This window comes from Sporobolomyces koalae (genome assembly GCF_050403365.1).
Source record: "Sporobolomyces koalae JCM15063 DNA, S_koalae_JCM15063T_v1_ctg1, whole genome shotgun sequence".
Lineage (NCBI taxonomy): Eukaryota > Fungi > Basidiomycota > Microbotryomycetes > Sporidiobolales > Sporidiobolaceae > Sporobolomyces > Sporobolomyces koalae.
The window spans coordinates 1512549-1537060 of NW_027481770.1; the positions used below are offsets into that span (position 1 = coordinate 1512549).

General features: G+C 55.1%; 7 protein-coding genes across 7 annotated transcripts; 1 reads left to right on the forward strand and 6 right to left on the reverse strand.

Moving 5' to 3' along the window:
• Positions 1-364: 364 nt before the first annotated feature.
• Positions 365-4816, forward strand: EMC3 (ER membrane complex subunit EMC3; the record flags this gene model as incomplete). Its single annotated transcript, XM_076675643.1, has 13 exons — positions 365-434; positions 520-574; positions 644-911; positions 975-1081; positions 1140-1236; positions 1306-2163; positions 2224-2508; positions 2586-2812; positions 3779-3844; positions 3911-4169; positions 4239-4287; positions 4390-4554; positions 4641-4816. The coding sequence occupies 13 exons, from the start codon at positions 365-367 to the stop codon at positions 4814-4816; spliced, it is 2682 nt and encodes an 893-aa protein (XP_076537727.1).
• Positions 4817-5216: 400 nt separating this feature from the next.
• On the reverse strand, positions 5217-10443 carry CLU1 (translation initiation factor 3 subunit CLU1; the record flags this gene model as incomplete). The annotated part of the gene is made up of 9 exons (XM_076675644.1): positions 5217-5768; positions 5839-6236; positions 6308-6470; positions 6544-7125; positions 7190-7836; positions 7909-9411; positions 9479-9694; positions 9772-10230; positions 10371-10443. The coding sequence occupies 9 exons, from the start codon at positions 10441-10443 to the stop codon at positions 5217-5219; spliced, it is 4593 nt and encodes a 1530-aa protein (XP_076537728.1).
• Positions 10444-11533: 1090 nt separating this feature from the next.
• On the reverse strand, positions 11534-12931 carry JCM15063_003724 (uncharacterized protein; the record flags this gene model as incomplete). The annotated part of the gene is made up of 6 exons (XM_076675645.1): positions 11534-11691; positions 11763-11948; positions 12019-12396; positions 12468-12578; positions 12646-12692; positions 12870-12931. 6 exons carry the CDS (start codon positions 12929-12931, stop codon positions 11534-11536), a joined length of 942 nt encoding a protein of 313 aa, XP_076537729.1.
• An 893-nt stretch (positions 12932-13824) lies between these two features.
• Positions 13825-14515, reverse strand: JCM15063_003725 (U6 snRNA-associated Sm-like protein LSm1; the record flags this gene model as incomplete). Its single annotated transcript, XM_076675646.1, has 4 exons — positions 13825-14001; positions 14085-14206; positions 14297-14365; positions 14455-14515. 4 exons carry the CDS (start codon positions 14513-14515, stop codon positions 13825-13827), a joined length of 429 nt encoding a protein of 142 aa, XP_076537730.1.
• Positions 14516-16695: 2180 nt separating this feature from the next.
• JCM15063_003726 (uncharacterized protein) lies at positions 16696-20410 on the reverse strand (the record flags this gene model as incomplete). Its single annotated transcript, XM_076675647.1, has 5 exons — positions 16696-17042; positions 17126-17220; positions 17287-17585; positions 17661-18014; positions 18092-20410. The coding sequence occupies 5 exons, from the start codon at positions 20408-20410 to the stop codon at positions 16696-16698; spliced, it is 3414 nt and encodes a 1137-aa protein (XP_076537731.1).
• Positions 20411-21139: 729 nt separating this feature from the next.
• Positions 21140-22663, reverse strand: JCM15063_003727 (histidine phosphatase family protein; the record flags this gene model as incomplete). Its single annotated transcript, XM_076675648.1, has 6 exons — positions 21140-21265; positions 21366-21862; positions 21962-22041; positions 22116-22283; positions 22463-22469; positions 22630-22663. The coding sequence occupies 6 exons, from the start codon at positions 22661-22663 to the stop codon at positions 21140-21142; spliced, it is 912 nt and encodes a 303-aa protein (XP_076537732.1).
• A 283-nt stretch (positions 22664-22946) lies between these two features.
• Positions 22947-24127, reverse strand: JCM15063_003728 (NudC domain-containing protein; the record flags this gene model as incomplete). Its single annotated transcript, XM_076675649.1, has 5 exons — positions 22947-23021; positions 23135-23176; positions 23323-23340; positions 23412-23776; positions 24031-24127. 5 exons carry the CDS (start codon positions 24125-24127, stop codon positions 22947-22949), a joined length of 597 nt encoding a protein of 198 aa, XP_076537733.1.
• Between the last annotated feature and the right edge of the window lie 385 nt (positions 24128-24512).

The window sequence follows — 24512 nt, forward strand, 5'->3', positions numbered from 1 at the left end:
GTGGGTTTTGCGTGAAAGCAGAGAGTACAGTACACAGTGGTCGTGAAAAATCGATCATGTCGCAAATTAATTAATGCTATTAGCGAGAAATCAAACATACACGCCATGGCGAGTAATAAAGAATACACGCCACAGGAGTCGCGTCACGCCGCGCCTAATTTCGCGTCCCCTGAGTCTCTTCGACCCTCTCGCCTTTCGATCTGCTTTCCACGAAATGACTCGGAGCACTCTGTAGCTAGCCTACAAGGCCTCATTCTCGAAATCAAGGGATTTGCATAGGATATTGATTCCGAAACTCGAGCCCCGGGCCCTCATGCGCGCGAACCGCCGTGCTCCGGCTTTACAATCCACCTCTCAAGCCTAGATGGGATTCTGCCGCCGTTGTGGTGAGATCGTGAACGCTGATCGATGCCGCTGTGGTGGAACCAGTCGCGGTCAGTCAACACCTTGTCTAGCGGCTTGCATCCGGGTAAAGTACTGTCATTCAACATTGCTGAAATCCCTCATCCTGCGACACAGATTCGACTACGAATTTACTATTCGGAGATCGAGGTAGTGACAAGTGGTCTCAGCGGTAAAGTTGCATAGCTCAGGTCGACTGGAAGGGGATGCGACGGCTGATCGGCTCGTCTCGAATGTGCAGCTACCTCGCACGCTCGAGCTCGCCTACAGCTTCTGTACCGTCAGCTACGGTCGTGCACCAGGTATCAGATAGCTCTGGAGCGCGCCCGGCCTCCACGGTCTCGACCGCTACTCCGCCCGCTCGTCCCCCTTCCTCCCCCTCCAAACTCGCCGAATCGTTCCTCAAAGGAGTAGATTCGGACGAGACGGAACTCTCGTGTGTGTTTGGGAGTGTCTTGAGTCCAAAAGACCACTGGCAGTGCTCGTCGTGTTGCGTCAAATTCCGACAGGTACGCTGCGCATTGACTGCCTTTTGTTTTTCGACAGCATACTAAGAACTTCTCGAAGTACAGGAGGAGGTCATTTACCCGCATCCCGAGGCAAAAACGGAGCCAGCGCAATTTGGCGAGCTGTACTTTTGCCGCGCCTGTTTTGCTGAGAGATTCCGTGTCGGAAACTGGTGAGACTCTTTCTCGCGTGTGACGACGGGACATTCGAGCTGATGTCGTCATATACAGCAAGAAATGTAAACTGGCAGTCCTTTCAGACGCCAAATTCATCAAGCATGATCAGAACCTGTGGCACGAACCTTGCTACGTCTGTTCGTACTGTCCTGTAAGTCCAGCGTTGTGACCGATACAACGCACACTTGTTAATCTAGTTCGCGAGTAGAATCTGTCGCAGACGAGCGTTGTGATCGATTTCGCCGCTCGCCCTGCCTGCGAAGAATGTTTCGACTCGTTCGCGTTCAAACGGGCTGGGCTCCTACCCTCCCCGCACTTGTCGCAGAACGAGTGGAACTTTAAATCAACTCAAGCACCTCCTCCACCGAACAAATGGGGTCGACCTTCGATGACGGGCGCCACGAGTGTCTGGAGCTCGGCAAGCTCAGCTTCACGAGATCCGAAGGCACTCACACCAAACGGACCGTCTACGAAACCGGCTGCATGGAGGATCAGACAAGAGAGGGAGAACAGTCCACTTGTGCGATCTTACGACGAACTCGGGGACAAGCTGAGAAAAGTTGGGCTCTCCTCGAACGATCTCCCAAGCTCGAACGCGGCATCGTCTCCAGCTCGAATTGTACCTCAGAGCCCGGCAGCTACGAAACCTTCACCGTCTTTGGACAATCAGACCGCGGTCAGTTTGTCATCGGCTCGAGAGGCTCTGCAGCCTGTTCACCAGAACAGCTCGCGTCAATCTCCGGTCTCGCCCGTCAAGTCTCCATCGACTATGCCAGCGGATGGATCTGGTCTTCAGACGGCGCTGAAACCGCGATCTGTCGACATTCCGAGGAGATGGGCAGCCTCTGGCGCTTCAATCACGCCTTTCGACTCGGACATGCCGATCCCGACAAATTCTCCTTCATCCTTGCGCGATCATCAGACCTGTCCCGTCTGTCGCCTCGAGCTCGGCTATGGCGATTTTGTCGAGCTCGGATCCGGAGCAATTCTGCACAAAGCCTGCTTTGCATGCGAAGGCTGCCAGCAAGCCATGTCTGGCAAATACATCGAGGCGGAAGGCAAGGCTTATCACAAAGAGGTGCAACTTTGATCTTTTTGCCTCGAGAAAAGCTAGCGCTCATTATATGGATGCAAACAGTGTGCGCCTGCACCGCAACGGATCCGTACGATCGTGACATCGCTCGGTCCCGCATCGACAACCTCGCCTGGCAATCCGACTACCTCATACGAACCTAGGACGGCTGATCCCGAGCAGGAAGAGCTCACTTGTGCTGCTTGTTCGACACTCCTTGGATTCGGCACAAGTGTCACCATCCCCAAGAGCGGCAAGAGCTATCACAGTCGTTGCTTTACTTGTGCAGCTTGCGCTCGAGGGTTCGAGAAAGGGTTCGTCGAGCATGGTGGGCTCGCATATCATGACAAGGTACATACGACCCAGTTGCTCGGGGCAGAACGTCTCACGAGCTTTCGGTTGATGTCATCGTTGTTAACTTCTCGCAGTGCATGCCGTCTATCGCGACGACAACTTTGCCACGTGAGAAGATTCCAACCAGTCCTTCTTCGCCATCTCGCACTTCTCGCCCCCCTCGCCTTCCAACCCTGCCCTCGTTCCCTCCCAAGCACGTTCCCCCTGTTCCCTTGTCTCCCGCCTCTCTGCCTGTGCGCAGTCTGTACTCGACGCGACAGAGACCGCCTTCGAACCTCGGAGGGCTGTTGGTTTGCGCTGGGTGCTCGGTCCGGGCTACCGAGAAAGAGACAGTACCCGGACCGAGGGGTAGAAGGTACCACAGGAAGTGTCTCGTGTGTTGTGGGTGCAAGAGAGAACTCGACAGTGAGTGCAGAGGAGGCGAGACGGGTGTGTTGAGATGTGAAGCTTGTCGCGTTGAGTCTCTTTTTCCTGCCCAATCTTGCGCCTCGCTCTTGGCAGTCGACAGTACTGATGATGACTAGTGATGGCGACGTAGAAACTCGAAGCGAGAAAATCAAACAGGATTCCCGGTACGACTTGATCCTGTGCTGGGGATTCACCGAGCTCTGTACTGTTTCTCCCTCTTTAAACCTCTCTCGTTTGTACTCTCCGGTCCGGGTCGTTACACGTACTCTCCTTGTTCTCGTTGCCATTCCTTCGCAGTTGATGACTTGAGATCTCGGACGAGACAGACTGAGAGCGCGGTCCTTGATTTTCTTCAGAATTTTCCTTGTCAGTGCGAATAGTGGTATGAAGTGTTTTTGGCCTGCTGTAACTTGTCAAAGGACGCGGTCTGAAGTTGGAGATGTACGCGATGCATGGCGCGACATGTGGCCTGGCTGCGGTCCGTAACACAGCTTGATCAACAGGTCTCGTAAACCGCCCTGACCCGCTCACATCTCGACACGGAAACGGTGGTGATTGCCTACCCTGAACCGAACGAGGAGGAGCACCTCGTTACCCATCTCTCCGCGTCTCGGTCGTCGAGTCGAAGATCTCTCTCGTATCAGCAACCGCGGCAATCATGGCAGGACCAGTAGCCGAGTTGACCCTTGACCCAGGTGAGTCCAGTACAAGCACCAATTGTCGCGCCAAGGGAACCCACGCTGATAGAGTTGTTGGACTTGTCCTCCCCCACTTGGCATGCCTGTTGCTGGATGTCAGCGATCCGAGATTGGGTCTTGTTACCCTTGACATTTATCATGCTCGCATCGGGTCTACTCAGGCACTACGTCTCGCAAATGATGAACTCGAAACCGAAACCTATCCCACTCTCGGCCTTGCGAGAACAGTAACTGCTGTGCTTTCTTCTCTCCGAAAGCACAGCATAGTTGACCAATTTTTTTAACTTTGTTAGGCGGGCACTCTCTCGAGGGCAGATTTTCAGAGCAAACCATTCAAACTTGCCTCGTGCCGAATCTGAAGCGATCAAAGCCCACCTCGTCGCATCGTACATCTCGGGCGCTTACCTCAAGTCTTCAACACCAACTGCAGACTCGAAAGGGAAGGAAGACAAACGGAAACAAGATTCCGACGTGCCGAACCCTCTCGATCCGGCCCAGATGGACGGGTTGATGGATATGGTCAAGAAGCAAGCGGTCGGGTTCTTGCCTCAGGTCAGCCCTAGTTTCCAAACAAAGAAGCGAGCACAATCAAAGCTGACGCTACGATTGCACTTGGGACAGACAATCCTCATGTACTATATCAACTCTTTCTTTTCCGGGTTCTTGCTCAGTGGGTCTCTCTTTGTCTCTCTCTCACTTCTCTTTTCCTCGCATCCCTTTCAAAATAGTTATCTGTAGATCCAAACTGACTGGTCCCTACCTCGGTAAATAGCCCGTCTACCATTCCCGTTGACGATCCGATTCAAAGAGATGCTCCAACGAGGTTTGATCGATGTTCCCGATCTCGACGCTTCGTGGTGTTCTTCCATCTCGTGGTTCTTCCTGTGCTCGTTCGGTCTCAACCCAGTGTACCGACTCTTGCTCGGAGAAGAGAACGGTTCGTCTAATTTTCTCACCTTGGCGCCAGAAGTGTTCTCTACCTCTGATATGCTTTTCTTTTCTTTCTTTTCCTTTTTTCCGCAGCTGCATCGGACTTGCAACAGATGCAGAGCCCAGTTGCGCAAATGCCTCAAATGCCAGGTGCTCCTCAAATCGATTACAAGAAACTGTATCGCGACGAACGAGAGAACCTCGACATTGTCGAACACCAGTGGGCGTGCGAAGGAGTTCAAGACCGCGTGTTGAAAATGTTTCGATAGCTTCTGTAGATGAGGCGGTGATCCCCTTCTTCATGTGGCGGAGCGGGCAATTCACACGAAAAATTTCTCAAAATCCCGCCAAAGAGAGATCTGAAGTGTGTATGTAGTAGCTCTATTTCGTGATAGAATTTGCAGTAATGCGACACAGAAGAAGGAATCCGGGGAAAAGTCGGGAAAATTGTCATATAATGAGGAGTGAGAGGGCTGAGTGGGGAGAGAGGAGAGTCAAGATGCAAAAGCCTCGACATGGTGATAATTTTGGGGGGGACACAATGCGAGTGGTTCGAGAAGAGCACAATTCGGCAGGAGAGGGAGAGAAGAGGAAGAAACAACGATTTGAAAAGTGTTCTGAACGAGGAAGATCGAAAGAAATTGGGGGAGTCCGGCTAACGAATGCAGTTTATTTACGTTGCTTGTTCTTGTTCTTTGACGACGAAGAAGACGACGAAGAGCCTTGGATAAAGTCGACGAGTTCGTCTACGCTCAAGTTGGCCTTTTGACCGTGTTGACGCGGAGCGGTGGCAGCTGCAGCCTCCTTCGCACCATTCACAGGCGCTTGACGAGCAGCGGGAGCGGACGTTGCAGAAGCAACGGGTCGGTTGCCGTTGACTGTCGGGAACTTGTTCTTGAGACGTTCTTCCCGCGCACGTTGCTCCATGTCTTCACGCGCAACTGATTGCTCGATGAACCTGACGAGGTTGGTCGCCTCGGCCGCCTCCTTGGCATCTTCGCCGAGGTGTTTCGACAAGATGGTTTGCGCAGCCTTCATGTGCTCGAGCGAACCGACAAGATCAGAGTTGAGCGCGTAAGCTTGACCGAGTGCGAACTCGGCCTGCCCGACGGCAACCGAGTCGGCACCGTAGACGGTCTCGGCGAGCTTGCGCTGCTCGAGCACGAGCGGGAGAGCGTCAGCCGGTCCCCAAGTCGACTGCACGATCGCCGCAACGTTCGCCTAAGGAACGCAAAACGCAAAGGGTCAGCCATGTCCAGTAGTCAGTCGGTATCCAACAAGCAGCACTGACCAAGATAGAGACAAGTGCGGGGTGAGCAGGGCCGTAGGCAGCGCGCCAAAGGTCCATCGCGTGCTTCGAGAGCCGGAGTCCGACTTCGACGTTGCCGGCAGCTTGCTCGAGAAGTCCAAGATCAGTGTACTGCTGGAGCGTGTCGTGCGCGTCGAGACCGCTTGTTCGCTCGCAGACCACGATCGATTGGCGAACCATGCGGACAGCCGCTTGGAGATACGACTCGGCTTCAGCGCGCGCAGCTTCGACGTTGGGTAGGAGCATCTCGCGGATCTGCACTTCGCGATCATTGTCGAGCTCCTCCGACTTGGGCAGGCTGGCAAACTCTTTCAGGGCTTGTTCAGCGAGTTCGTGGCGCTGGACGCTAGTCAAGAGGCGTTGAGAAAGACTGTGCCAGACTGGAACGTCAAACAAAAGGGCGTGAGCAAGCTTGAGGGATTATAGGCAGACGAATGAGTCGAGTCCTTACTGAGACCAAGCGAGTGACATTTGGAAGCGGCTTCCGGATGAACGGTACCGAAGACCTGATCACAGTAGCTCAGAGCCTCGTTCGTGAGCTGCTCGCCCGCCTCGACGTAGGCCTCGCTCAGTGCGCGTTGACCCTGAGCGAATCGCTCTTCAACCAAAGCGCTCTAGTAGGCAGCAACAAAAGAGATCAGCATTGGTTCTTGCCGCTTCACCAATTTTGATAGCAAGTGAACGAACCTTGAAGGCGGTCGACTTGACAACCGGCATGATGTTGAGGACATCGTCAGCGGTGAAGCTCATCGCCGGCAGGCTCGCCTTGGTGGCATCAGCTCCATTGGCACTAGCCTTTCCAGACTTCTTCTTGTTGCTCTTCTTCTTCGTTGAGGAGGATTCTTCAGGCGATGGCTTGGGTGCGACCTCAGCGGCAGGGGTCGAAACCTCGGCCGAGCTCGAACCAAAGTTGTACGCGCGCGCGACGAGCTGGACACCGACGCGCAGGCAGAGTTCCCTCGCGGTCTTGTTCTTGACCAACTCGACATCGAACCATTCCTCCGAGAGCGAGTAGCGGAAGCGCGAGCTGATCTCCTTGATGAGTTCAGCGCGCAGCGAAGGGGGAGTGAGTGCGGTCCACGCGCGGGTGACATTTTCGCTCGGGAGGTAGGGAGTCTCGGCGACGGGCGCCGGGTTGAAAGCGGAGCCGAGAAGGCAGTTGAGGAAGTGAGCAACGATGTAGGCGTGATCGAACGAGCCCGATGATCGCAAGAGGCCGTTCAAAATGTGCTTGGCCGCACGAATGACCATCTCGGAGCGGAGAGTGTGCTGTCAACCCAGCAGACATCAGTCAATAGTAAAGTCAGAGAGGAAGCGATTGCTGTAAACTAACCTTGAGCAACTCGAGGGTGTAGAGGGCCTCGCTCTTGCTGGTGCCCTTGCTGAACTCGTAGGTCGAACCCTCTTGATCGATTTTGTCTGCGAGCATACCGATGTAGCGCATGTTGATACCCTTGCGATGGAGGAGCCTCGTCATGAGGAATCCGTCGGTAATGTTGAGGGTAGCCGAGCCAGCCTCGATGAGGAACGCCTTGAGCGCAACCTCGCGAAGGTACTGACTCGCGAGACGGACGTTCTTCGTCGCTTCTTCCTCCTCGTTGTGGATCTGCTCAGAGTTGGTCGCACCATTGACCGGTTTCCGCTCGACGAATGCATCCGGGTTGAAGTCAAGGACAAAGTCGTCGGCGTTGATGATCGAAGTCGTTGCCGGCTTCGCATTCTCGTCCTTGTTCTCGGACTCCTGCTCCTTGGGGTCAGCAGCAGCCTCCTTGAGTTCGGCCTCGACAGACTTGTTGGCCTTCTCGAGGTTCGCTCGGGTCTTCTCAACCTGCTCCTCAAGCCACGGCTGAAGCTTGTGGTCGCGGTACAGCTCGAGCAGTTCAGGTCGGAGGAGAACAAGACGATGAGGGTAAGCAGCGAGAGCGTCGGAAGCGGCGACGTTCTGCTCGCGGAACTCGATGTCGACACAGTGGAGTCGGACTAGGAGGTCCAGAGCAAGACCGATCAGCTCGTTGTATACGAGGGTACGATGGTCGAAATCAGGGAACTCACAGCAGTCGATGAAGTAGCTTCGACCGTCCGGAGCGGCAATGCCGTGCATGTCGCTCGCGGTCCACAGGCTCACTTCGTTACCCTCGCGGTCCTTGACGTTGTGCTCGGCAAAGCGCATCTTCTTCGCAACCTTCTTGGCAAGGTTCTCGTGGAAGTAGGCAGCGTTGCGGATCTTGGCATCCGGGTCTTCGGGATCGGCAGCACCATAGATGATTCGGAAGGACGAAGTCGGAGGGTAGTCGAACTTGTTGGCGGTCTCTTCCGAGGGGAAAGGTTTGTCTTCAGCAAGGGCGGTCTTGGCAGCTTGCTGGGCAGCCTCGTCTCCCTCGGGATAGACGCGAGCGGGTTTCGCGGCAGGTTTCTTGCCGGTCAACTTCTCCTCTTCTTGCGCGGCGAGCTCCTCGGCTTCGTCACGTCCGGCTTTGAAGAGACCCGGGATGAGGGTCTGAACGATCCATCGGGATCCCTGGAAGTCGACCAGCACGGTTTGCATCATGCTGAGACCGTCAATGTCGAGACGCTCGAGGAGCTCGATACCCTTGAGGTCCTTGCCCGCAGCGTAACGGCTCGCCTCGTTGCCACCGAGGCCGTGAGTGTACAGACCGATCGAGTCTTCGGCCTTCGTGAACAAGAGGTTGTTGTGGATAAAAGTGTGAGCCGAAAGCGGCTCGTTCGGGTTGATCGGCGGCACATCTCCACGCGCAACTTGCATCGCGCCTCGGGTAGCAGCGAGGACCAGGTCGGCCTGAGTGCGCGAAATGAGTCGCTCTCGCATCAATCGCTGTTCGTCGTCCGTGCGAGGGAGGTCGTAGAACTGTCCAAAGTCATCGTTCCAGTCTCGCGCGCTCGGGAGCTGCTCGGCCGTAGTCGAGCCAGTGAGGAGGTATGCAGCTTGGGTGCGAAGAGGATCGGCGGCATGAAGCGGAGCCGGGACGAGGTAAGGAGCTGCCGGAAGGGTGTTGGTGATGGCACACGATGCGACGAGGTCAGATTGCGAGAAATCGGGTCGGGTCACTTTGGCGATGAGGGCAGTGAGGTTCTTGCGGAACGAAGGCGAAATGTCGGAGAGGAGCTCGAACAGAGAGTGGTAAGCGCCTTGGCGAACGCCTCGAGGAAGGACAGCGCGGGGAGAAGGGTCAAAGTTGGATGCGGTCATCTTTGAGACCCAGAATCCGGCAATCGAACCAGTGATCGAGTAGGTCTCGCTCTCAAGGGTCGAAATGTTGAGGTACACGAGATCGCCTCGGACACGACGGTGATGAGGAGGAGGCGACCAGGGAGAGACACCGAGAGCCTTGATGCAAGGGGACGTCGCAGCGGTCGAAGCGGCAGGGCCGAGGTATTTCAGATATTCGGAACTCTCGAGGTCTTCGAGTTTGAATCCAGTGAAAGCGTGGGTAGAAGGTTCGATAGTACCGTTCGAAGAAGTCGTCGGCTGCACGGACTCGGTAGGAGCAGGGGCAGTCTTCTTTGTCGCTTTGCCCTTCTTTGCTCCTTTCGAAGCTATAGCGAGCAAGAGCCATAGCTCTTTCAGCTTTTGCCCCACTCCGTGAGAGGAAGCTTGACTCACGCTTCTCCTCTACAACGTCTTCGTCGACGACCGGCAGCGATTCCGCATCACTTCCTTGCTCGCCTCGGACCTTTTGGTAGAGCGAAACTCCCGGGGCGATCGCAAGCGAGGTCGGGTCGTACGTGCAAGGGGTCGAAGCGAGGGTCGGCAAATTCGAGAACAGCACGTCACGGACTTTGAGGAGATGTTGGTGCATGGCGAGGGGAGTAAAGGCGGCTGCAATTTTTGTTGAACAGACATCAGGACGAGTGAATTCCCGCCGAAACTGATCAGAGTGGACGCCAGGAACGTACTGAACGCAACCTTCAATCCTCGTCTTTTGCCCTGCCAGAACTCTGGCTCGGCACCAAAGACCGCCGAGAGTTCGGCAAGATCTCCCAGAACGCCTTCGTTCGTGAGCGTCCATTGCTTTCCATCGACCTCGGCGAGGTTCTCCTTTGCTGGAGGAGGAACCACTGCCTTCCATTCTCCGTACTGCTGTTCCTCCTCGCCTTCCTGTGCGTCGTCTTGTACGGACGACGGGATCTCCTCGGCATACAGCGGCGCGAGGGAGAAAGCTCCGAGCCAGAATCCTTCAGGAGCTTCGACAATGATTGTCTTGAGATCTTGCACAAGGTCGGTCAGGTTCGAAGTGAACGGGAGTTGCAGATATCCATCGGAAGTCTTGGATGCGGGCGATTCGGCAAGGTTGAGGAACGATTGCGCCGGGATCAGAAGCACGAGATCGATGGCAGGACTAGCGGCGTCTTCAGCTGGTGTCGGTGATACGGGTGAGAATTGCGGGTTGGACAGGCGAAGGCCCGGGGAAGCGATCGAGAAAAGTTGAAGAACGGGTACTGGTCAGCTAGCCGCTCTGCTGTCGGTGCAAAAAGTGTTGAGAGAGCTCCTTTACCCTGTTCTGCGACTTCAGGAGCGACCTGGTCGACATGTTGAGGTTGTTCAGCCTCGGCTTGAGCGGACGACATGGCGGAATTGCAAGGTCGATCACTAGCTACGACCGCTCCTCAGGGCCGGTCAGTAGGGTCGACAAAGAAGAAAGGTGGCCGGAAGGCGGTGGAGCTCGAAGGGTGAGCGGAGTCGGGTGCGTTCGATCGACAGCGGTGCGCGGGACTTGGTCGTCCAAAATCTTCGGCAGGTACCGGCAACCCTTGCACATCGACAACTGCAATGGATGAAGCTCGTTCAAGGTTCTCAGGAACAAGGTCAAGCTCATCAACCTCCGTACACAGCTGCTAGCAACAGGAAATCTCACATTTTCCGTAAGCCCGCGGACTACTCCGTGGCTTGGAAGCACTAAGGTGATTATACAGGCACGATCACCTGCTGGTAGAACGGTCACGCCAATAGGTACGCTCCAGCGCTGCTGTCTACTCGTGCGAATTCCAGATCTGGCTGGTAGCACTGTGCAGCAATGACATAAATCGCAGCGATTCCGGTCAGAGCGCTCAGGAGTTTCTCGACTCGCTCTCTACTCGAGGGAAGGGCGTCGGAGCAATCTTCCAGAGCTGTACACGCTGACTTCGTGCTTACGAGCGTTCCGACGCCCGGTCGGGAAGTGCTCGATCGATGGAATTGTTTTGAGCTTGATTCTTCTGTCGAGGTCGTTCAAAACCCGTCACAGTTGTCTCCGTGGCGTACTGTACAGTAATCCTGATGCCTCATGGGCACGCCTGGTATACAACTGAATCGCACCTTTTTGCGAGGAAGAAGCCATCGAACGCAAAGTATCGGTTGTCGTCCGCTCAGGCAATTGCCACGCATTTCGCCAGATTGGCGGGTACATCGGCCAGTGATGCCTCAACCTCGGAGTTTAATCAACCTCGAGTGTAATGCTCTCGACTGGACAACGCGACGCCACGAGGGCCAGGAATGATTTTTGAACCCAAGATCGAAATTCCTTGACAACAAAAAGAAAGTTTCGACGAGACGTGGACGAGGATAGGTAGAGGAGGTAAAATGCAGGAGGGGTAGGTGTAGACGAGGTAGGACGAGGAAACAATAAAGGCAAAGAAGGGGATACACAGAAGTAAAGGAGAGAATTCCTTGACTGTCCGTTTAACCCGATCCTCCAGAGTAGACCTTTCCGAAGACGAGCTCCTGGAGTTTGTCGTACATCGAGAGGACACCAGCTCCGGCAACACCACGGAGGATGTTGGCTCCGGCACCCTTGAAGAGCGAGGCGACACCCTCGGCCTTGACGATTTGGCGACCAGCTATTCAAAAGGGAAAAGACGAGTCAATAACTTCGTTCGACTTGAGAGGAATCAGGAAGCAAAGGACGTACCGTCGATCATGCCGTTGTAGTGAACCTTCTCTCCCGAGGTCATCATCATACGACGACGGATGGTGTCGAGAGGGTAGGAAGCGATACCGGCACCGGTGGTGACACCCCAACCGAGGAGGAACGAGGCGAGGAAGGAACCTTGGAGGGATCCTTGCATGACGACGGGCTTAAGCGAGTCGTACATACCTGTGGACGGGGATGAGTGGGTGAGTGACGAGACACTCTAGGTATAGTGAGCGAAGGAAGAGAGGCGTACCGAAGTAGAGACCACGGTAGACAACGATACCGACAACGGAGGGGAGGAATCCACGGTAGAGACCGGCGATACCGTCAGTGGCGAGGGTCTTCTTGTAGACGTCGAGGAGACCGTTGAATTGGCGCTCAGCTTGAGCTCCACCCTTGGCACCCTTGTTGTCGGCAGCGAGACGGGTACGGGCGTAGTCGAGCGAGTAGACGAAGAGGAGCGAGGTGGCACCAGCAGCTCCTCCCGAGGCGAGGTTACCAGCCATCCAGAGGGCGTAGCCGTCCTTGGCCTGGGTGTAGGAGAAGAGCGACTTGTAGTAGTCCTTGAAGGCGAAGTTGAGCGCCTGGGTAGGGAAGTAACGGATGACGTTGGCGGTGTTTCCACGCCAGACTATTGTTGTCGTCGTCTCGAGTCAATGAGATGCACGACAGGGCAGTACGAGGTACGGGAGAAGGACGCACAGGAGACAAGACCCTCGTCGGCGTAAGTGCGGGAAGCGCAGTCGGCGATACCCTTGTAAGGGGTAGCAAGACGTCCGGACTTGAGCATCTCACCCTGGTTCTGGACCAAGACTGAAGACGAAGCAATGTTAGGCCTGGCGCGACAAACATACGCAGATGGTGGCAGATAAGAACGTACGCTTGATACGCTCAATGGGGGCGGCAGCGGTCTTGGCGACCGCGGCGCTAGAAGCATCAAGACGGATCGTCGTCAGCGAGCGCTCGTTGATGGAGGCAAGGCGCGCGGCGAGGGAGGGAGAGAACATCCAGCGCCACGTTGCGAGAATCGCGCAATCGGGCGAGGCTCATGTTCGTCGCTCCCTCCCGTCGCGCCCGCGCGCACAGCGAGAAGCCGAGACTCACGAGACACCACCCATCATGAAGTCGGCGAAGAACTCTTGCGGGGTCTTGGACTTCTTTGCCATTGTGAATCTGTTCGAGGGAGCAAGCCCGAGCCACAGCGAGTCGGAGAGTTAGCAGGGAAGCGACAGGCGTGCAGACAGTCGTAGGGTGTACCCCGGTCACGTCGAAGCGAGAGAGTTTGGTACGCACAAAGAAAGTGACCGAGGGTGAAGAAAAAGAGAGAAGAGGCGGCGGCGAGGGCGGAAAAAATCCCAGCGCGCCAGCGGGAGCGACCGGGCACATCGCTTTCCGAACCCCTGGCAGCTTTTCGAGCTCAGCTGGCCCGACGCGTCTTTGCTCGCAATGAGGAACCTTCTAGCTGGTCCGGATGGACATTCTAGTTCGTTCGCTTGACTCGGTCGCGTCCAATCTCTGGAACATTGGCCACTCGGGGCAGTTTGCACCGCGGATATCAGAGGCTGAAAGAATTTCTGTATTACCCCGGCTTTCAGACTGAACCCTTGACGTGGGCGCCTGTCCAGCAAGTCGCGAGGTCGACCTGACTCCTTCGACAGTGGTGAGGGTCACAACGCACAGGCCAAGCTTGCATACCATATCGCAACAGCGCACAAGGTACATTTGACATTGATGCAATTTCGCTCCCGTAACGTACGCTCGATCCTGGCAGAGTTGTAGTGCATGGTACGGACGAACGAGCAATAGAAAAGTGTAGTGATAGTGCGCAAGCAACTTGCGCGCCATTCTTGCATTTCATTCGTGCATTGTCCCGGTCTGTTGAATGAATAGAGACACGGGACGATGGAACCTCGACGTAAGGCTGGGTATTCGCAGCCTCCAAACCGAGGACGACTCCGCTGCTGCCCTTTGGAGCCAGTGAATCGCCTCTGCGCGCTCCTCTCGCCCTCGCCTCGCAAACCCTCTGCCGTTTCGCGCTCCCTTGATAGGAATGCTCCGATCAGTAGGCATCTCCCTCGCCTCCTTCCTCACCAAAGCCTTGCCGTTCAAACAGGACTTTCTCCGTCACTTTCTTGCCCGATGCTGCCTTCTTCTTCTCCGACGCTAGCAAAGCCGACAGCGAGTTCCACGGAACGAGTGTCAGTTTGGCGAGAGGCGCATCTTCCAAGTCGAGATCCTTGAATCACGTTCTCGAGATACGATCAGTACAACGGAATCTGAGAGCGATGAGCCTGGCCAATATGAACAGAGTCTGCTCACAACTTCTCCTAGGAGGACGACGTTCTCGCCTCGCACCAGAAACACGCCTCGATCTGTCTGTGCGTACGACTTTGACGGTGGGTGAAACAGCCGTTCGACGGTTTGGGTCAGGACGAGGTTGGCTGTTCCGCAATGCACGCGTACAATTCGCCTGTCAGTTTTCTAGTGCAAATCTTTCGCGTATCGTGGCAAGACCTGCGTGTTCGACTGACCGTATTGATCATAAGACCGCAGCACTCCGACGAGTTTCCGATCGTCCCGCAAGTGCACCAGGACCTTCTCTGCCGACGGGCAAGGATCACAAGCAGAGACGCACAGCTGTAAGTAGCCGTTTACATAGCAGGGGGGGAGAAAGGTCGTCACGACTGACTGTCCACGAGTCCGATGAGGGCACCCGATGTGGTGAACTGCAAGTTCGCGAGCGGGTCCATTCAACACGTGCCGTCTATGGGTATATATTGATCGAGTCCGGTGCAATTGTTGATTGGAGCGATCTGACACGGTCCTGTACGTGTGCGATGCGAGAGTTGACGAGTCGAGTTGCTGGTTGATCAAACCAACTCGATGTCGCGCGTGTATGTCGTCGCCTGACTTCCTCTCGTCTATCTATCCACTTTTGCGTATCGCCAAGCTCATTCGTGAGACCCCTGCTCCTGCCCGAGGCTCATTGCTGATGATCTAGCTCCGGTCGTCGACTTTGGGCCCCTTTCTTTCGTTCATGTTGCGGAATCGGCCTGTCCCGCTCCGCCTTCATCTACACTACAAGTTCGACTCAAGAGCATGCTTGCTTGTGTGCTATTGACAACACTGCTTGTTTCCGCTTCGGGCTTGTGATACTGGTTCTCGCGGCACATCAAAAGGTGTCTGCTTTGTCTCCTTGCGATGAGGCCATGTGTTCGACCACACCGCTTGTAACATTTGAATCCAACGTATCGTAACACTCACAGCCAGTACAAGATTCCAAGACTCCCAGTACAGAAAAACCCGAGACCGAGGGACCAACGCGCCATCTCAAACCTCTGCCGACCACAAGGAACCGAGCGCGGTCAACAATACCGCCGACTACCCCAAGATGGTTTTGTACAGTCGCCTGCATGACGGGCAGTAGGGCCGGGTTTCAGGTCGAGTGGAGCCTGTCCTGGGTGGAGCAGAACGTAAGCGGTTGGCTTCTCTGGACTATCAAGATCGGTGGCACAAGGCAGGGAGACTTGAAATAACGACAGCGTACCGGTCCGAGACAGCATTTCGAGAGGGAGAACCATGCGAAAGTTGGGAAGACGAGACTTGCGCTGGGCCCGACTCATACTCTGACGGTTTAAAGTCGTCGTGCAGGTAGATTCGACGAGTTTCGTCAAACACGGGCACCTCGAGCGGTTCGAGCTTGAGAAGCGCAATGTACGCCGGAGGTCTCCACTGTCCAGTAGAAACGCGATGGGATTCAGCTCGGGCCACATGTCTCTTTTGAAAGGGTAGACGAGCAGCAGACGCACGGCGATGTAACACAGATTGTGCTCCACAAGCTTGTCGAGGTAATCGTGAGCTTCGTCACCTTCTAGAAGGCGGTACGCATCTCTCCTTGCTTCCTCGTTGCGAAACACAAGGTTTCTGCACGCTCTTGGTCAGAGACAAGCAAGACCTTTACATAGCAGGGACGGAAAGCGTACATGGCGTCCAGGCGGTCTCGAATCAGCACTCCCGCCTTGACGAGCTGACCCAGCCCGATGAATTGCTGCACTCCTGTCCATCCGTCAACTCCTCGCTCGGCTTCTCAGAGACGCTTGCACGGTACTCACCTTGAGTGTACTTGAGACCGAGACTCCAACGATGGTCAACACTGGAGCTGCTGCCAATTCTCGACTCGACAGTCTCCTCAACGACCTTCGCGGTACTGGCTCGAGCGGATTCCTCGGCTCCTTTCGCTCTGCAGGCTTCGAAGCCATAGCAGGGGCGGGTCGAGTGGACATTACGAACTCGACATTGGCGGAACTCGGTCCTGCTACGCCGGAAATTGTAGACTACTGCTCGGGCGATCAAAGCGTCCGGACACTGCGGTCGACGAATCGAGGTTGACGGCGGATGCGAAAGGCCGCTGTTTCCAGAGAGACCCTAAGCGAACCAACCACTTGGCGGTTGAACGTACAAGCCCGTGGAATTTGGCAAAGTGAACCGTTCTGACCGAGATCCAGGAACTTTTCGAGACTTGCCCATTCTGAGAGCGACGATCCTTTTTCCTCCGAGCGAACTGCAAAGGATCGCCAGAACTTCTCGGCGCACTTTTTTTTTCGCAGAGCGAGGAGCCCTGGATCTGCAAAAGAATGGGAGGAATTAGAGTTGTATTCTTGAATTTTTTGCGATCGTCGTGCCATCGAGATGCTCAAAGCTCGAATTTCGCGTGCTGGACGCGCTTTTCATTTGTGGGAACCTTCTGACAGCTCCATGCTTCCAACCGGACAAGCTCGGACGTCCGAGTGTCTTGTATCTCGAGCGCTCTGAACACAAAATGATCAACTTGATTTTTCTATGAAGGTTTTGCAACAAATATGCGAAAGGTGTGGCGAAAGCTACAATCCGTGGCAAGAACAAGATGAAAGGCTACAATACGGTGGGGATCTCAGTCTACAATTTCTTCTTCACCGCTATCGACTGCGATCCATCCTCGACGTCCTCTCCAGCCGCCTTCACCTGCGAGGAAGACATGGTCACACGCGGCGTCTGCTGACGGTCGGTTCGCGAGGTCAATCTCGAGACAGCGAGTAACGAGGTCGATCGCATCCGCCATGGACGGTTCGTCGTGCAGGTCGTCGCTCAGCGAAGAGGATGACGAAACTTGATTCGAAGGCGATCCTCCCGCAACCCCGAGATCGCTATCGGGGAGTTTGAGCCGTAACTGCGCCAACGCGCGAGAGTCGGCAGCGAGTCCCCGCATGGCTTCCTCGGGCGACCAGAACGGACATTCTCCTGCGAGAATTTTTCTCGCACGTGCGTTAGTTTGACAAGCGCATTCTGCATCCTCCGTCCGCGACGAGAGAGAAGAGTCTTACCACAGATGAGGACGTAGCCCAATACGCCGAGCGCCCACACGTCTTGTTCCCGGCCGCTGTATCTCGCTCCTTTCAATACTTCGGGCGCTGCGAAGCTATTGTTTGATCCCCATAATCCATCAGTTTCGAGGCAGCTTGTTGATGGTGAAGTAAAGACTTACTCGAGGGTGCCAGAGAACGTGTCAAAGAACCTGCCATCCTTGACGTACGCGGCGCTTCCAAAGTCGATCAAGCGAACGTTGCCTTCGCCGTCGAGCACGACGTTCTCGTCCTTGATGTCTCGGTGCACAATCGAGTGCTCGTGCAGGAAAGCGAGAGCGTCTGCAACTTGGGACAAGATCCGAGCGATCGGTCTTGGGGGTAGTCCGGTCGGGTTCAAGTCGACAAAGTCGAACAAGTCTTGGCCAGGTCGGGATGGCGACTCCGAAGTGGGCACAGATGCTGTGGCTTGAGGCATGACCTGTTGCAACCCGCGAAAGCCATAGTCAGCTATCGGCGCAAATCCCGAGGAATGGGTGAGGGAAAAAAAGCTTGCGAGATAGTAAAATTCGCCATCCTCGAAGAAATCGAGCAAACCGCAGATATTGGGGTGACCAGTCGAGACAGCTCCCCCATCCTCTCCTCCATGCCACAGGTCAACTTCCGGTTTGATCGAGTCCCGTCTCGAGGAGAGACCGCCGTTTCGATTTCGGGCTCCATACGACAAGACCCTCCGTTCGCGATCTCGGTTAGATTTGAGGTACCTCAAGTGAGGTCTCGGCGAGTACGGTACCCGACGCAGGTGATCGAGAACGTGCACCTCGATCGGAATCGGTCCCAAGATCTTGTGCTTCTTCCAACAATCTGCGAGAATCCTTTGCTTGATCACATACTTGATGATCAGGTCGGGCTGCATACAGTCTCCACAAGTCAGTCGTCAGGTGTCACAGAGAAAACCCGAGTGGAAACAAGGGACAAGAAACTAACGCCGATCGGTTCGCCGTCTGGACCTTTCTCCCTCGCCCGTTTGACACTGCCATAAGCACCTTTACCAGCCTCTTCCCGCTCGACGACAAAGCTCTCAATGTTGCGTAACCCAGTCACGGCCGAGTACGTTCTCGGATCGACCGGTCCGGGCGGTTTCGTCCAATCGAGGTCGACGGCTTGAACCACGGCACCCGTCTCGTCTCGAGCTGGCGAAGGCGGCGCGAACGGAGGTTCGTACGGGGTCGAACCCTCGGCATTGATCGTTCCCGCGATAGGATCGAGACTGTGGTCCAAGTTTGGAGTCGGTGCGGTCGATAGTGGTGTGCCTCCTCCCCCACCTCCATCGTGTGCGATTAACCCTTCCTCGAGTGATTTGTACACGTTGGGAGGCAACGGAATCTTGGGGAGTCCCAACCCTTTCGGGGGAGAACACGATTCTTTGCCTTCCTGGTTGATCACGATCGGAGCCGACGACGACGTCTTGAGCCCTCCGCTGGCAGAAGTCAACGATCCTCTCGATAGTGCCGGTCGCGCGACGTTCGTCGGGTGAAGCTGAACTGAAGAGTCGCTCTTCTGAGGTCGGTGAGTAGGCTTGAACGTCTCGGCTGCTGGCAAAGGTTCCGAGTCGGGAGTCTTGAGCGAGAGTTTGGGAGTCTCCTCAGAGCTGGGTACCGGTGTCGGGAGTGACGAGAGTGAAGAAGTATTCGAGTGCGACACGAACCCTCCTGCCGCGCCTCTCCCGGTGGAAGAGTACGAGAACGAAGATTTCGGGACGTGCGAGTATTTCGGTCGTTCCGTCAGACTGGCGCCATTCTCTGGTGAGCCGATCACGGGCTTGGGAAGGGTCGAGGTCGAGGTCGATTTCTTTGTTTTGCCATTTGACGTAGCTCTCGAGAGGTTGAGGGTCAATCCGAGGTCATCCGAAGAGCTGCTGTCGTTGTCGTCTTCGTCTGACGAGACATCCCACAATGATGGTCGCAGCGGATTCCGCTTGATTTTCTTCGGGCTCCGTACAGGTTCTGCTGCTGACTGTGCGGTGCCGAGCTTGCCTGGAGAACTGTCCACATGATCCCTCCCTCGGTCCTTGAGCCTGTCCTCTTCCTTCCTCCTGAGTCGTTCTTCGTCCTTGGCTCGCAAGTCGGCCAATTCGCTCAATTTGCCTCCGAGGCTCCTCCACTCTTCGGTTGTCGGAGTCATGACCATCCCTTCCTCGGATTCGTCAGGTCCGAACCCTCGGTGCGGGTTCAACAGGGTCTGATCGGTCGTTGCGAGTGACAAGTGGAGTCCAGTCGTTTGCAAAGATAGCTTGCCCGACGTGGTCGACCTTCTCGAACCGTGCCTCGATCGACTCCTCGAACTCGGCAACGACTGTCCCGACAACTCGATCCCACCAAGAATCGGTGATCCTGCATCAGACGAAGTTGAAGCGATCGCAGAACTGTTGCTCCCCCACGCGCCGTACCAGTTTGTCCCACCGTTTGCACCAGTTCCTCCTCCCGACATGACAGTGAAGCTGCTGCCTCTTCCGTCATTCGCGCCAAACTCGGTTGAAGTGCCAGCGCCGGACGGAGACGAGACGAATCGCGGTTGTTGCGCATGAGTTCTCGCCGTGTGAAAGTACGGTGCTGAAGCTTGACGCCGTTTCTGCTGGATCAGTTGCGCCAACCCGATCGACGATCCTGGAAACGAAGTTTGAGCAGGTGTCACGGGATCGGTCGGTGGCAGTGCAGACAGAACCGTGTGAGCTGTGGTCGACAAGCTCGAAGTGGTCGTCGGGGCTTGATCAGGGGAAGGAACCGGGGACGATGAGGTCGAAGACGACGCAGTCGAGATGAGGTGAGATAGCGGCGAAGGGGAACCAATCGCCGGAAGAGTCTTGCGTCGATCACTGATGGTCGACGATTTCGTACGTGGCGGTGGTGGTGGCGGCGACGACGAGGCAGGAATCGAGATTGACGAAGACGAGGACTCGGTCGTCGCGGTTGAAGAACCAGGCGACGATGAACGGGTCGGAGCATCAGAATCGTCGGCTGCTTTGGCACTGCGACTGTTGCGAGCATCATCGTGCGAGGTCGAGTGATGATCGCTCCACGGGGTCATGCCCATCGATGCTGGCGTGCCATACTGGCTCGACCTTGGCGAGATGTTGGTCAATCTCGGCGAGGCTAGCCGGGGAGAAGGTGGCCCCGTCGGGGACAGGGACAGGGACGCGAGAGTCGAGAGGTGAGACGACGAGCGCGAGTGGTGCCTTGAGAGTGACGGCTTGCGCGAAGTGGGCGGGCTCTTGGACGGTGGAGATGGTACTGCGTCCGAAGCCATGATCGGCTCGCAGCGGTCGTTGTGGGCGTCGAGAGAGTCGTCAGGTGGTGCGGTGCAGCTGCGAGGGCAAGGTTGTCAGGCTCGGGCTTCGTCGTTCGACCGATCTCGCTTCGTGGACACGCTCGAAGCCGGGCGAGACCGCGGCTGGAGTGCTCTTCCCCGGAGAGGCTTGGGATCAAGGGAGTGACCTCGCTCCACTTGGCGCTCGGCGGAGCCAACTCGGGGTAATACTGAGGGGGGCCTGACTCACGGGTGTTTTGACGCGACGATCGAGCTCCTGCTGCAGTGAGGCCCTCTGCCCGGGAATCTCGAACGCGAGCGCGAGAGACGAGGGAAACGAGGAGATCCCGACGGCCCGCTTGATCCGAGGTGTGCTCAAGGGTTCAGCTCCAATCGGGGTCGCGCACTGAGCGAGCCTGTCGCCCTTTGCAATAGTCGGTGGCGAGCGCGATCAAGCGACACGCCCACGCTGTTGGTTGGCGAAGGTCACTTGAGCAATTAATGACCCGTCGATCGCCTTAGACTCTTGTGATTTCATTTTTCACTCAACTTGCATCGATTCGGATTATAAATCAACTTGCATCGATCCGGCTTATGATACTCGAGTACAGTACTCGAGTGTTTCGAACAGAAAGCGCACGAGCAAAAGCTCAGTGAAATACTCGTTTCTATACCACCTCCGCGGTCCTTGCGGTGGACCTTCCGAATTCCCGCCTCACGAGTGCTCGCTCATAATTTGCCCTCAACCGTAGAGGGCTCCTTCTTGCCCCCATTCGGCAACCCTTTGTAGTTGTCTGAAGCGGTTGCTCCAGCTTCTGTCACGCCGTCTTCGAGGATTCCATCCTCTTCGTACTCCTGTTCCATTACGCCACGACGATCACGCCGAATCGAGTCAGTGAATCGCTCCTTCTGAGGTTCAAACACCGTGATAAATCGAAGTTTGCCCGTGACTCACCTCGACAAACGAGAACTCCCAGTGTCGTTCTTCTCCCTGTTGCAAAAAGTCCGTCTTGCCGTTCCACTCGCGGTTCCACTTGATGTTCGAATCCGGCGATCCTGCTCGACGAGTGAACTTTGATACGCTGCAAGTCGCCGCTCGACACTCCAACCTCTTGGATTCGTCCCATGCTTGCCCTTCGACCTCTCCACTGATCCCCTCGAGATCTCCCGCGAGGGCTCTCGAGAGCGCGATGCATGTCGCTGCGTGACTGAACACGATCACGCGTTCGACTCCACGTGCCTCCAACGCGGGTACAAACTTGTTCAAGAATTGTCTCGCACGTTGGTGAATCTCGTACATGGATTCCCCCGTTCGAGGTGGCGTCAAGATCGAGTTCCACAAGTTGGTGTCGTCGACAGGCGCCAAGAGGCCGGCGGGGAAGAATCCAGAGAGGAATTTCGAGGTCGACAATGCTGGATGAAGACCTTTGCGCACAGGAAGGTACCATTCGCCTGTTTTGTTCGAAATACAACATCACCCGAGTTTTCAAATCCTTGTTAGCCTGTTCCAGGACCACGGTTTTTGTTTTAGAGAGAGAGACCGAGCTTTACCAAGTCCATTCTCGATGTGAATTTTGAGGTTCAAAGCTTCCGAAGTCGGTTTCGCGGTTTGCACACATCGGTACAGAGGTCTTTAATTACGAGTGCCTCTACTCATCAGCTCAGCCCCGACCAATAACTCGAAGAGGGAAATTTCTGAACTCACGAACTCAGCAACATGACTTTGCCACTCTCGATCTCCTCTGACGTGATTCCAAGTTCGTGTTTGAGGAAGTTTGCCAACTCTTTCGCTTGATCGACTCCATGTGCCGAGAGGGGTGGATCTCGAGGAACTCCTGTCGGGGAAGTCCAAGTCTGAGTCTCCCAAGAGAGCCTGTTCCGTTATTTCGTGTTGAGCGCAAGGAAAGGAGTGTTGTATTTTTTGTGTGTTTCAAGAAGATCCCACAGGTGATTCGGGAGAGGGAATTGATGTTGGTTGATGAGGGTTGAATCAACGTCAGCTTCGTCATCAAGTCACTCAAATACGTCCAACGGTGACAGTAGAATGCTCACCGGAATCCTGTAGACACATGATCAAGGTTCAGTACGAGGTTCTCGAATGCGCAGATCAAGGAGGAGAGCGCGTTATCCGGCGGACGGGAATAGACATCTTCCGGGAACCGGCTACCTCTCCCCCTCGAGAAAGAGGGTTGAGCACTGGCAGAATAAGAAAGACGTACCATGGCGAGCTACGTAGATGGTTTTGAGTGTCATGCTCTCGCGGTATTGCGGTGGTTGTCGAGGCGAGTCGAGACCGTCGCGCGCGAAGCGACTTGGCTCAGCGATGACGGCATTACTTCGAAATTTCTAGTTCGTTGGACCTTTTCTATCGCGAATCTAAATGCTATCCATGCACGTGCCAGTAGCCACGAAAATGCAAAAATGCGCGTCCACTTGTTGGCAAACGCCTTCGACAAGATCAAGCGCAATTAATGAACAAAACTTGCTCTGGTGGCGGTACACGATCCGAACGAGGTCTCAGAGAGAAGTTTAAAATTTATTGCGAACCAGGCATGCCCTTGGCATTGCTAAAGTCCATCTCCGGGTGCTGCGCTTGCAGCTTTTTGATCATCTATGGCAAACGAGCAAGTGATGTGCAAATGTTAGTTTCAGGCAGCCTTTGGATTGAGGGGATCCCATGGGTTCCGGGAAGTGAAAAGGTAGGTGAAGGCGCTCAGAACTCACTTCCTGCTGTCTCAGCTCGTCGGATGTTGGTTTGCCCATTTGCTACAGTCGCGTGAAGATTGACAGGGGTCGAGTGTGTGGCAAGTCGATCGCATAGGAGGAAGATAGAGAGAAGGAAGGAAACAGGGCAAGAGCGTCAGCGGATCTGACCAGAGTCGCCAGCCAACACGCGACAAAGGTGATCTCACCTTTTGCTGATTGTCGTACTATACAGTCGATTGTGCTTCAATGTCAGTCAACAACCGATATTCAAAGGAGAAGCGTGTCAAGCACGAACCATCATCTTCTCGACCATTGCCCTCGTCTCTCCATCGAGATCGCTCAGACTCGAATTCTCTGGGTTGATCTTGGTCGTATCAATCTTGGGTGCCGAAGTGACGACATGGGGCCACCACGACTGAGAGATGGACCCTTTCTCGAGTGAGATGGTGATCTCGCGCGAGTCGTCCAACGTCCAGGTGCAATCATCAACTTTGATCTCTTTCGGAAACTGTCCCGACAAGATGGGTTCTTGTCCCTTCATGCCTGCTTTGATTGAACTCTTCTTGATCTCGACGACGACTTGTTTCGCTTTCGTACCGGCAGGAACGGGGATTGTAATGGTCACGTCGGTCAAACTTTGACGCCATCGGTACGGCAGAGCTACAAGATCGTCAGAGACACAGGACAATGCGTCAGTCGAAACCCTTCGAGCAGTAGGCTTGGTTTTGAACGGTAGCGATGACCCGGATTCTCGTGACGGTCGAGATCGACCTCGCTGCCACCTCGCGTCCTGTTTATCCTCCAGGCAAGCACTCGCATTGCTCCGTGTCGTGCTTCCGCGCCGAGAAGACGCCCGGAAAAGTTGACTGATGCAGCTTGGCAGTGTTGTCAAGAACTCGTTGTGTCAGACTAACCCTCCTGTTCCTGTTTCTCCTTGGCAGCAGCTTCGGCATCGATTCGTTTCTGTTCCTCTTCACTGATTTGAGGCGTCTCTTGAGGTGGAGTCGACATGATGGTGGATTTATTGTGAAAGGTCAAGGTGGGGTTCGAAGTCCGGCCGATTACTTGCAAAATGACACTCGGTATCGAATTACGACACGGGCTTTAGAGCGAGATACTTGAATCATGGTCTCCACGTGGTCTAAGCCGGATTGCCTCGTCGATCTCTAAAAAACTGGTCCGTGCATTCAAACCTTGAATCACATGCTGGCAGTCTGCAGATTCCAAGGTGATATCATCAAGCTCTAGCTCTTCTCTGAGAGCCAAGTCCTCTAGAAGCAAACATTTACAAGAACACGAGAATGAAAAAAGGTAATGAAACGCGATGAGGGTATATACACTTCTAGATTTTTGGTCAGAGGGATCCCAATCGAGATCCCTGCTTCTTCTGCTGTCG